An 11815-nucleotide genomic window follows, 5' to 3' on the forward strand; every position below is an offset into this window, starting at 1 on the left:
AAGAGGTTCTCCACCTGGGATCCTCAGAATCCCGAGGGGTCTGTAAATGGATTTCAGGGGGTCCATGAACTTCAATGGGAAAAAATTTACATCTTTATCTTTACTAACTCCAGCTGATCATTAACTTTTTTTTCATTATGAATATAGGCAATGAGCCTCAGCAGTATTAGAAATACCTGTGACTTTGTCATTATTAGAAGCCACAGATTTTTTTTTTTCTTTTGAGATGGAGTTTCGCTGCTGTTACCCAGGCTGGAGTGCAATGGCTCACCGCAACATCCGCCTCCTGGGTTCAGGCAATTCTCCTGCCTCAGCCTCCCGAGTAGCGGGAATTACAGGCACGCGCCACCATGCCCAGCTAATTTTTTTTTTGTATTTTCAGTAGAAACGGGGTTTCAACATGTTGACCAGGATTGTCTCGATCTCTTGACCTCATGATCCACCTGCCTCAGCCTCCCAAAGTGCTGGGATTACAGGCGTGAGCCACTGCGCCCGGCCCGATATTTTTATGTTCCATTAAAGTTAATATCCTGTACTATTTTCACCTTTGACTACTTTGAAATTATGGTAGTTATCAGATCTATTGCTAAATCTTGTCATTAAATGCCTTAACAAGGAAGCACATATATTATAAATGTGGGGTTTTAAAAACATTTTTAATCCTTTAAAATCCTAAAAATTTTATATTAGGCATGTAAAAACAGAAGGGTCCAGGCTTTGCCAGCCCATGGAAGAGATCCACAGTACAAAAAATGTTATGCACCCCTTCAGGTAAGTACCACATCTTGCATACCTCTGCCCTACCCCAAGTACCTAGCTCAGTGTCTTGTATCCCAAGGATACTCAATGAGACTAAGTAACTGAGGAAAGCAATGGACTGAGAATTTAAGTCTTAAATACTTACTTTGCAGATCTTTTGGGCATGTGCTCCTGACAGACTGCCTCCAAAAACTGTAAAATCCTAAAAAGAAAATACAAATCAGCAAGTCAAATATAGTAACTGGCTAGAGATGAAAACCCAGTAGGAGAAAGAAATAGAAAATTCACAGATAAAAGTTTTTAGGCCAGGCTTGGTGGCTCACACCGGTAATCCCAACACATTGAGAGGCCAAGGCAGGTGACTGGCTTGAGTCCAGGAGTTTGAGACCAGCCTGGGCGACATGGCAAAAGCCTGTATCTATAAAAAATACAAAAAAAAGTTAGTGGGGTATGGTGGCACATATCTGGAGTCCCAGCTACTTGGGAGGCTGAGGCAGAAGGACTGCTTGAGCCCAGGAGACAGATGCTTCAATGAGTTGAGATAGCACCATTGCATCCCAGCCTAGGGAACAAAGCAAGACCCTGTCTTTAAAAAAAAAAAAAAAAAAAGTCGGCTGGATGCAGTGGCTCAAACCTGTAATCCCAGCACTTTGAGAGGCCAAGGCAGGCGGATCACTTGAGGTCAGGAGTTCCAGACCAGCCTGGCTAACATGGTGGAACCCTGTCTCTACTAAAATATAAAAATTAGCTTCGTGTGGTGGTGCACACCTGTAATCCCAGCTACTCAGGAGGCTGAGGCAGGAGAATCACTTGAACCTGGGAGGCAGAGGTTGCAGTAAGCCAAGATCACACCAGTGCACTCTAGCCTGGGCAACAGAAGGAGACTCCATTAAAAAAAAAATTTTTTTTTTTGAAGAATTTTCAGAAGATTAAAAAAATTAGAAAAAAAAATCTGATTTATAGATTATTCCATAGAATAAAATACCTTGAAGTTCATGAATTGTCAAGAGCAAAAAAGCTAGTCTTTGCTCTACAAAAATGATCTGCAAGTTAAAAAAAGAAAAAGAAAAAAATGATTTCTGAAGGAAAACCTATCACACCGAATTAACTCTAATATCAGATTCTATGGATGTCGAACAGCCAAGCACTTCTATTTTTAGAAAATATTTACTGTTTTATTATTTATTTTGAGACAGGGTCTCAGTCTGCTGCCCAGGCTGAAGCACAGTGGTATAATCTTGGCTCACTGTATCCTCCGCCTCCCAGGTTAAAGCAATTCTCCTGCCTCAGCCTCTGGAGTAGCTGGGATTACAGGCACATGTCATCATGCCCAGCTTTGTATTTTTAGTAGAGACGAGGTTTCACCATGTTGCCCAGGCTCATCTCAAACTTCTGGCCTCAAGTGATCCACCTCCCTCAGCCTCCCAAAATGTTGGGATTACAAGTGTGAGCCATCGCGCCTAGCCTATATTTGCTGTTTTAAAAAGGAAGGTTAAAAAACAAGAATCAGAGCTCTCGGGGCTTCTTCTGCTTATGGACCTTCATTAAAAAACAAGAATCAGAGCTCTCAGGGCTTCTTCTGCTTATGGACCTTCATTACGTTCAGATGTAACGGGCTTATTATGGGCAAAACCTCCTTCCTAAAACCCCTTCAAAAAGACATTCGGGACTTAATTTGCCATGAGAATAAAAACAAGGAGACAACCGCATAGGAAAGATTAAACAAATTTGAGGGGAACTGAAAGCACAAGAAAATAACTGATTTGGAGGGAGAGAATGGAAGCTTACACACCTGCAGTGCGGGTAATCAAGGAGGGAACAACCCAGGAACCATGGAAAGTGGAGGTGAGGAGGGGGCTGAAAACAAGACTAATAGAAATCTATGTTAGAAGCAGTTAGACCCCACAGGGCCCCTCCTTCACCTTGAGGAGCGAGGTTTGTTCTCTAAAGGAAGTTAACCAGAAAGGTTCTAAACTCACAACTTCTAGCCTAAAAGAGGGAAAGGTGAGGCTGAAAACACGCAAGATTAGGACACTATACACTGAATGAGGGAATGCTGGCCCCTCTTTTCTCTCCTCCTAGAATATACCAAGAGCCAATTATCAAGCAAGGGACTGAGGAGATTCCCCCAGAAGAAAAGAAGCTCCCCAGAAAAAAATACCTACAGACATTAACATCTCAGAGATCACTATAAAAAAAAAAAACTAGCTCATCACTCCCTACCTATCCTTCAGGGCCTGTCTCAATTGCCCTGCTGTTCCTAAAGCGTTCCACAACCTTGGATGTGATTTTCCCTTGTCTTGGGTCCACAGCATTTGTCTGGAACCTCTCACTCCATCTTCTCTGTAGTCACATCTATTCTGTGCCATTCTGCCTATAAAACGATTCGCTTCTTCAGGGTGAGAACTCTTGTCTAGGTCATCTCCACTTATCCTTACTCCCACCCTACCACATGAGAATAAGAGGTGCTCAAAAGTATCAATTCAGTGAATTTTTCCATCTGCTTAATAGTGGTCAGTGAATACCATGTCCAGAAAACATAACTTTCTTTGTTCTACCCCTTTTCAATGGTTCCTTCTGCACAACTTTTCTCAGTTCTCACAAATTGCACAAAACAAATAAATGTGATTCCTTCTATTTCAGCATTGGGTAGACCGATTTATAACAGTTTTAAAACATTTCAAAGGTAACTTTAGTAAACGCACACTGTCTAACTATGATAGATTTTAAAATAACCAGATGTAACTATTTTTTATTTTTTTATTTTTTGAGATGTAGTCTAGCCCAGTCTCCCAGGCTAGAGTGGCAGTAGCCCAATCTCGGTTCACTGCAACCTCCATCTTCTGGGTTCAAAGGATTCTCCTGCCTCAGCCTCCCAAGTAGCTGGGATTACAGATATCCACCACACCTGGCTAATTTTTCTGTTTTTAGTAGAGATGGGGTTTCACCACGTTGGTCAGGCTGGTCTCAGACTCCTGACCTCAGATGATCCACCCATCTCAGCCTCTCAAAGTACTGGGATTACAGGCATGAGCCACTGCACCCAGCTAACTTTAATATCAAACTTTAGGTCTGTAAAAGGACCTAAACATTTTAAATTATATGCATTTCCACCTCTGGAGGGAAAAAAGCAAAATCCAAAATAGTACACAACATATTCTGTGTTAGTTTCTTATTACTGCTATAATAAATTAACACAAATTCAGTGCCTTGAAACAACACAGATGTATTATCTTAGGGTTCTATAGTTTAGATGTGCTACATAGGATTGACTGGGCTAAAATTAAGGTGGGCGGCACTGTGCTCCTTTCTGGAGGCTCCAAGGGTAAATGTATTTTCTTGCCTTTATCAGCTCCTAGAGACCATGGGCACTCCTTTGCTGATGGTCCCCTTCTCCCATCCTCAAAGCCAGGTACTGCAGGTCAAGTCCTCCTCATGTCACTTCCTTCTGAGCTCCTCTTCTATCTCCCTCTTCCGCTTTTAAGGGCCCTGTGATTATACTGGCCCCACCTGGATAAACCAAGCTACTCTCCCTATTGTAAGGTCAGCTAACAACCTTCATTCCCTTTTGCACGTAAAACAACATTGATAGCTTTGGCTCTGTGTGTGAACAAACTGTATCTATCTTGAGGCAGCCTGATAAAAGTTTTCTGAGGCCGGGCTCACGCCTGTAATCCCAGCACTTTGGGAGGCCAAGGCTGTCGGATCGCCTGAAGTTGAGAGTTCAAGACCAGTCTGACCAACATGGAGAAACTCCATCTCTACTGAAAATAAACAGAATTAGTGGTGGCACATGCCTGTAATCCCAGCTACTCGGGAGGTTGAGGCAGGAGAATCGCTTGAACCCAGGAGGCGAATGTTGCAGTGAGCCGAGATGGTGCCATTGCACTCCAGCCTAGACAACAAAAGCAAACTCCATCTCAAAAAATAAAAAAGCTTCCTGAGCCGGGTGCAGTGGCTCACGCCTGTAATCCTAGCATTTTGGGAGGCCGAGGTGGGTGGATCACCTGCGGTCAGGAGTTCAAGACCAGCCTTGCCATCATGGTAAAATCCCACATTTAAAAAAAAAAAAAAAAAGCTTTCTGAACATGAACATATTCATGAAAGCCCAACGCTCAGGGAGACTCTGGTTTTGAGAGTCAAGTCCCCTTCGCTAGGCTGCACCCACTGCACTCTCTAGTCCACACAGACTGCCCAGAACACAAATGCTCTCCAGGCACACACCCAACCCTCTCAAGAGGAATCTTACTCATTTGGAATAAAATCCTGATTCCTGGGTTAATTTTGTACAAGGCTAGTGCCCAGTAATCCTGTCTAAAACAAACTAGGACTCTTCCTAAGGAAAAGAAAAAAAGTATTATATGCTGGACATATGCACTGAAAAACGAAGCAAATCCCTCATTTGCCCCAAACTACAAGCAAGTTTTCATTCCCCAAAATTGGTTTCTTTCACATATTTTGTTCTTGGCTCGGCCCTCCAAGAAAACTCAGACTAACAGAGTTATGAAATACCTGACTGAAGACATAAACCAATCTTCCATTGATTCGGCCCCGTCCAGTGACCACGCTGTCTCCAGGAAACTACCAGAAAAATGAAAAACAAAGGTTAAAAAATCCAAATAGTTTTTTGAATGAATTTGGCCACTATGCCTCAATTAAAGACAAAAACAAACAAAACCCAAATTCCTAAAACTTTAATATGAACAAGGGACATGAAGGAATCCCACCCCACTTTCCCAGTTCTACAACAGCAAGCATCGGGCTACTACTTCATCAACAAGAGTGAAGGGCACCGTCATCTTAGGCTTTATCTACCCTCCTAAAAGCAAAATAATCAAGACCCCAGGGCCACCACTTCTCTATGCTTATGCAAAGGAGGACACATGAAGAAACACGAGGCAGGGTACAGTGTCTCATGCTTGTAGTCCCAGCACTTTGGGAGGCCAAGGTGGGTGGACTGCTTGAGGCCAGGAGTTCAAGGCCAGCCTGACCAACATGGTAAAAGCCTGTCTCTACTAAAAATACAAAAATTAGCCGGGCATGGTATCTGCAGGTCTTCTACAGAGGACTTCAGATTCAGCCTTACAGATTTATTATTATTATAGTGGGTAGGCCAGCTGAGCCACACCTAGAAAGTGTTCAGACCACTATTTGAACAAATACCTTATTCTTATCAGCAGCCATTCCAAAATCTGCACATCTGTGTTCCACAAACATGTCACTCTCAACAAAGCTGCCAGGGTCCAACAAGAGACTGATCCGTTCCCTGGCCGTTAGCTTTCCCTACAACAGAACAAAGATCACTCAGTAATGTCATCACAGACAATTTAGTAGGCCAAGCAAGGGCTGTTCACCGGAGGGCCTGAAGGGCAGCTTTTGTTGTTCATCCCAAGGCAAATGCCTCCGTTCTGTCCAACGTGCCCAAGGCAGATAGGTGTTATTAGCAAACATTAGATGACATGGAAATCAGGGCAGAAAGTGTGCTCCAGAAGCCACCCAACTGTGGAAGATGAATAAGGAAATAGGGGGCGGAAAAGGTAGAGAGAAGTGGGGATAAGGAGAACCTGACCCTGGAACATAGTAACTAGTTTCGCAAATACTTACTAGAGACCTAAACAGCCATAAAAAGAAGAATGTAGAAGCAGGTGGTAGAAACTAAAGCAGGCTCAGTGATGGATCTGAGACAGGTTCTTTCCACGGAGACCTACAGAAGCACACCTCACCTCACCAGGTTCCCTGCTGTTCCCAGCTCCCACCTCAAGGACGCACTACTTCCTGGTTTTTCTCCTGCCTCCTCCGAGGGCTTCTTTTTCCTACTATCCTATCCCCTGCTTAGGGATCCCACACCTGACAGTGACACTATGACACAGAGATGACCCCACATCAGAGTGTGGCTGAGCAGAAGGGGAGTGGGACACAAAATGCTAAAGAGCTCACTAGAGAAGAGTTTTAAAATGCCTCTTTGAGGAGATGAGGGCGAAGCTCTCAATCTACCACGAGCCTCGGTCAGGCACAGTAGCCCACACCTGTAAACCCAGCACTGATTAAAAGTAAGAGACAGCTGAACCCTCATGTGGCCATTCATAAACGTCCCTAATTAGAGAACAAGTGATTATACTACCTTTGCACAGTCAGAATACCGTGTCCATTGAACATATGTAACTGGGCAGGCAGTGCCTCTAATATTGGTAATGCTAGAGGTGAGGGGCTTAGACAAGCATCACTTGAGTCCAGGAGTTTAAGACCAGCCGGGCAACATGGTGAAACCTGGTCTTTACTGAAAAATACAAAAATTAGCTGGGAGTATTGCTACGTGCTGTAGCCCAGCTACCTGTGTGGATGAGGCCAGAGGATCACCTGAGTCCAGGAGGTCGAGGCTGCAGTGAGCCATGATCATTCCACTGCACTCCAGCCTGGGCAACAGAGTGAGATCCTGGTTTGTTTGTTTTTTTGTTTTTGTTTTTTTTTAAAAAAAGAGCCTCCATTGCTTGGGCTCCCAAGCTATCAGCCCAAGGCAAACACCCTGGCCTACCATCCTTCGTCCTCCTCCTCCCCCAACCCCCTCCTCCACCCCCCCCACCCCACCCCAAACATACACACACCTCAAACTGGCTATTATTTCCCCCTTAGAAACTAGCCGAAGCTACTGAGGTTGCGTTTAAAAAAACAAAAACCAGGCAATCCTATACACTGTCATGTAAAGTAGAATAAGTTTTTAGGAAAGCAATTTGGCAATATATATATACAGATTTTTAAAATATATTTATACTGGCCAGGCTCAGTGGCTTATGCCCATAATCCCAGCACTTTGAGAGGCTAGGGCAGGCGGATCACCTGAAGTCAGGAGTTCAAGACCACCTGACCAACATGAAGAACCCCTGTTTCTACTAAAAATACAAAAAAAATTAGCCAGGCATGGTGGCATATGCCTGTAATCTGACCTACTAAGGAGACTGAGGCAGGAAAATCGCTTGAACCCAGGAGGTGGAGATTGCAGTGAGCCAAGATCGTACCATTGCACTCCAGACTGGGCAACAAGAACAAAACTCTGTCTCAAAGAAAATATAGATTATTTAAATATATTATATATATATGTATGTGTAATATATTTATATATAACACACATATATTTATACTGACCAGGCACTGTGGCTCACACCTGTAATTCCAGCACTTTGGGAGGCCAAGGTGGAAGGACTGCTTGAGCCCAGGAGTTGAGACCAGCCTGGGCAAAAAAGTGAGACCCTATCTCTACCAAAAAAAAAAAAATTAGCTGGAAAAGAGGCTGAAGTGGGAGGATCACTGGAGTCCAGCCAGGAGGTTGAGGATGCCATGAGCCATGATTCCACTGCCCTCCAGCCTGGGTGACAGAATAAGAGCCTGTCTCAAAAACAAACAAACAAAAATTCCGTAATCCCAGCACTCTGGGAGGCCGAAGTGGGCAGATCACCTGAGGTCAGGAGTTCGAGACCAACCTGGCCAACATGGTGAAAGCCCGTCTCTACTAAAAATACAAAAATTAGCCAGGTGTGGTGGTATGTGCCTGTAATCCTAGCTACTCGGGAGGCTGAGGCAGGAGAATCACTTGAACCTGGGAGGCAGAGGTTACAATGAGCCAAGATCTCATCATTGCACTCCAGCCTGGGCAGGGCAACAAAAGCAAAATTCCATCTCAAAAATTAAAAAGGGGTAGAAGAGGGGGTTCATATCAAATCTGCCTCCTAAGTGAAATTTGGCAAAAGAAAAACAGCTTTGGGAGGCTTCATCTAAACCCAGTAGGATCTACCTGGGAAAAGGTTGGGCGATGTTCCACGAAAGAATTGACCAATAGATCCCAACAGAAAGACTGTACAGAGCACTGACAGGCCTTTCCAGAGGATGATCTAACATCTCCCTCAGCCCTAACATAGCAGTCCCGGGGGAGGGAGAGAAAGCAGTCCCGTGGGAGGGAGAGAAAGCACTAGCACCACAGACCATCAACCAAATTTACATTTCTCTCCCAAGTGTCAAAAGGAACCTTCAGGCCCTTGTCAAATGCGAATTTATGACATCTGAATCAACACTAGACTTAAATACAGAGCTGTTCAAATCTCCTCACCTTAAGACCCCATCCCTCCCCCAGTCCCTCCCCCATAGTTGTGAGTTGTGCCTGAGAACCCTTCACCTATGAGTTTCACTTCTGCACCTTCCTGTTGGTTCCGTAATTCGTTCAGCACAACGGTCGAGAGTCATGGACACATTGTGCAAGCCTGGTTTCAAGTCAGGGGCCACCTCTCCAAAACCGGCCACCCGGCTTTTCTCTGGAGGCCAGCTGCGAATCTCACTTCAAAACCCAGGCGGTGGGTGGTAGGTAGTGCCTCCGTTGCTCAGTCCAGCCGAACATCGAGAATAGCCTGAGAACTCCCAGAAAGGCCACCTGATTCCGACACGTGCCTCTGCTACCCACCAAGGCGAGGCATGCTAAGGCCCTAAAGAGGTTGACCGGGCATTCTGCGGACAGAAGTTCCACAAGTTCCCTGCACGCGCACATCCCCCAACTCATGTTAGTGGAGTTTGTCCAATTTTCCTGCTTCCACAATGGAGAAAGAATCTACCATCACTTTTTCATGGGGCACGAGAAGAATATGCACATCTTTTTTACTGAATGTCTATGGTCTAACGATACGCTTATGCGGGAAGAATTATTAAATTGACCCACAGAGATGTAATAAGTTGCCCAAAAGTTTATATTAAGTGGTGAGCTGGCTGGAGACCAGCCATTTCCGTCTAAATCCCAAGAGTTAAACAGTGTGAAAAAGCACACAGGTGCTTCTGCTGGTTATACCCGCCTCCACGCGAAACACTACAGGTTTTCAAGGTGAACACTCTCCCTCTCGCCCCCGCCCCTCCAGGAACCGTGCGGATTGGCAGGAAGACCTCGGGCGCCGCGAGCCGGACACGCTGTGATAGGTCGCGGACGCCAGGGGCGGGACTCACTCGCTTGTGCTGCGCGTCAATACGACGTTGGCCTCCTCCCAGTAACGCGGTCCGGCGCTTGTTCTCAATGCGCTCGTCAACAGAGGTGGGCTGGCTGCAAAGGCTGCGGACCGCGGCGCGGAGACCACTCGCCAGAACGCTGAGTCTCGACCCGGCCGCAGCCACCCGTAGTGCCGCCGCCATTTTGCTGTGCCAGCGCGTCCCCTACTGGCGCACCTGAGTACGCATGTGCATAAAGCGTGGTCACTGCGCTTGCGCAGCATCGGCGGTCTGTAGGGAGCCTAGAGGCTGGACTACAGAACCTGTTTGGGGGTTAGAAGTCAGAGTTCGAGACCCGAGGCCGCCCTAGGAGAGCCACGCGGAGAAAAAATATAGGGCCCGCCTGGCTGCACAAAAGAGAGACATAGTCCTTGCTCTTCTCTGACCACCTAGACCCTTAACTTTGTCGTCCTCCTTTCTGCAGAAAATGAGATTATAAGATTTAACCATCATGTATTAAGCATTGTGCCAGGTATTGCTTTTTGCACTTACCATGCACTAGCATATTATCTGGTTTTCACAGATGAGGTAAATGAAGCACAGAGTGATGAGTGATTTGATCAAGAAGCAAGACTGAGGCGGAGGTAGGTTAGCCCGGGAGCCCAAGACCAGCCTGAGCAATATAATGAGAGACCCCACATCTACAAAAAATGTGAAAATTAGCTGGGTATACAGCTTACACCTGTGGCCCTAGCTACGCAGGAGGATAAGGTGGGAGGAACGCTTGAGCCTGGGATGTCAAGGCTGCATGCAGTGAGTCGTGATTGCATTACTGCACTCCAGCCTGGGCAAAACCCATCTCAAAAAAGAAAAAAAAAAAAAAAAACAAGAAAGGCAATGTGGTTGGATTCAAACTCAGAGGCATACCACTAATGTGTGCCAGATAATAAGCACAGGACCCTTAACCTCTAATCAGTAGTTCTCAAAGTATGAATCCCATTAAAGAAAAAAATTATGACAATTATTCATGTTTAAGAATGATAAGGCTGGCAGGACGCGGTGGCTCAAGCCTGTAATCCCAGTACTTTGGGAGGCCGAGGCAGGTGGATCACGAGGTCAAGAGATCGAGACCATCCTGGTCAACATGGTGAAACCCCGTCTCTACTAAAAATACAAAAAATTAGCTGGGCATGGTGGCGCATGCCTGTAATCCCAGCTACTCAGGAGGCTGAGGCAGGAGAATTGCCTGAACCCAGGAGGTGGAGGTTGCGGTGAGCCGAGATCGCGCCATTGCACTGCAGCCTGGGTAACAAGAGCGAAACTCCTTCTCAAAAAAAAAAAAAAAAGGATAAGGCATTGCTGTCCAGAAAGTTAAAAAAAAAATTTTTAATTAAAAAAAAGAATGATAAGGCAAATGTTATCAGTCCCAATCTGACAGAGGTAGGGACAGAGTTTTACAGTAAGTGACAGAGGTTGGGCTGAATATAGCAAAGTGGGAATTTATAGCTAAAGGGCAGTGTGTGGAAGTCAGTGGATGGAAAATTACTGAGGAAACATGGGGCAAGACCTGGCTAAATCGACCTACCAGGATTCCTGCCAAAGGCAGGCCAGGATAATCAAACATTCCCTGGGGGATAATGGCAAGTATGGATCTAAAATCAGATATGGAGAGCGTTCAGATATCAAGAATGGAGGATTCTGGCTAAAATGACTTGGCAAGATTCTTGCTAAAATGGAATTCTACAAGGAAAGAAATGGGAGCCCAAGCTCAGGCCTAGTCAAAAGGAGAACTCAGAAGAACCTGACCAATGTTTGATCAAGGAGGGAATCTTGTCAATACAGCAGCTTCAGTATCACCTGGGAGTGAATTGGAAATTCAAGCTCGAATTCTCAGAGTTTGTCCCAGACCTTTAAATCAGAAACTCCGGGGCTGGGGCCAGCCATCTGTTTTAACAGATGACCTTTATTACAGCAAGCAGATTCTGATCTGCTTGCTAAAGTTTTAAGAACCACTGCTCTAGGAGTTTGGAATTGTACTGTTGAGAGCTTGACCATCTGTTTCTCCCACTAACAGGCAGGTCTTCAAGGCAAATAACATGCT

The 11815-nt window shown here is 45.3% G+C and overlaps 1 protein-coding gene across 2 annotated transcripts in view; it reads right to left on the bottom strand.

Moving 5' to 3' along the window:
• The window catches only part of PCCB (propionyl-CoA carboxylase subunit beta), a 74688-nt gene extending 64744 nt beyond the window's left edge, over nt 1–9944 (bottom strand). The window contains exons 1-4 of one of the 2 annotated variants that reach the window (XM_008983777.5): nt 9736–9944; nt 5923–6042; nt 5272–5340; nt 905–961 (exon numbers count right to left, since the gene is read on the bottom strand). In XM_008983777.5, the coding sequence (XP_008982025.1) occupies nt 905–961; nt 5272–5340; nt 5923–6042; nt 9736–9918 (429 nt within the window). In that variant the 5' untranslated portion in view covers nt 9919–9944. The remainder of the gene's footprint in view (nt 1–904; nt 962–5271; nt 5341–5922; nt 6043–9735) is intronic. The other variant, XM_035278844.3, reaches the window with a different exon arrangement.
• Between the last annotated feature and the right edge of the window lie 1871 nt (nt 9945–11815).

The sequence above is a fragment of the Callithrix jacchus genome, chromosome 17, assembly GCF_049354715.1.
Source record: "Callithrix jacchus isolate 240 chromosome 17, calJac240_pri, whole genome shotgun sequence".
NCBI classification, from domain to species: domain Eukaryota; kingdom Metazoa; phylum Chordata; class Mammalia; order Primates; family Cebidae; genus Callithrix; species Callithrix jacchus.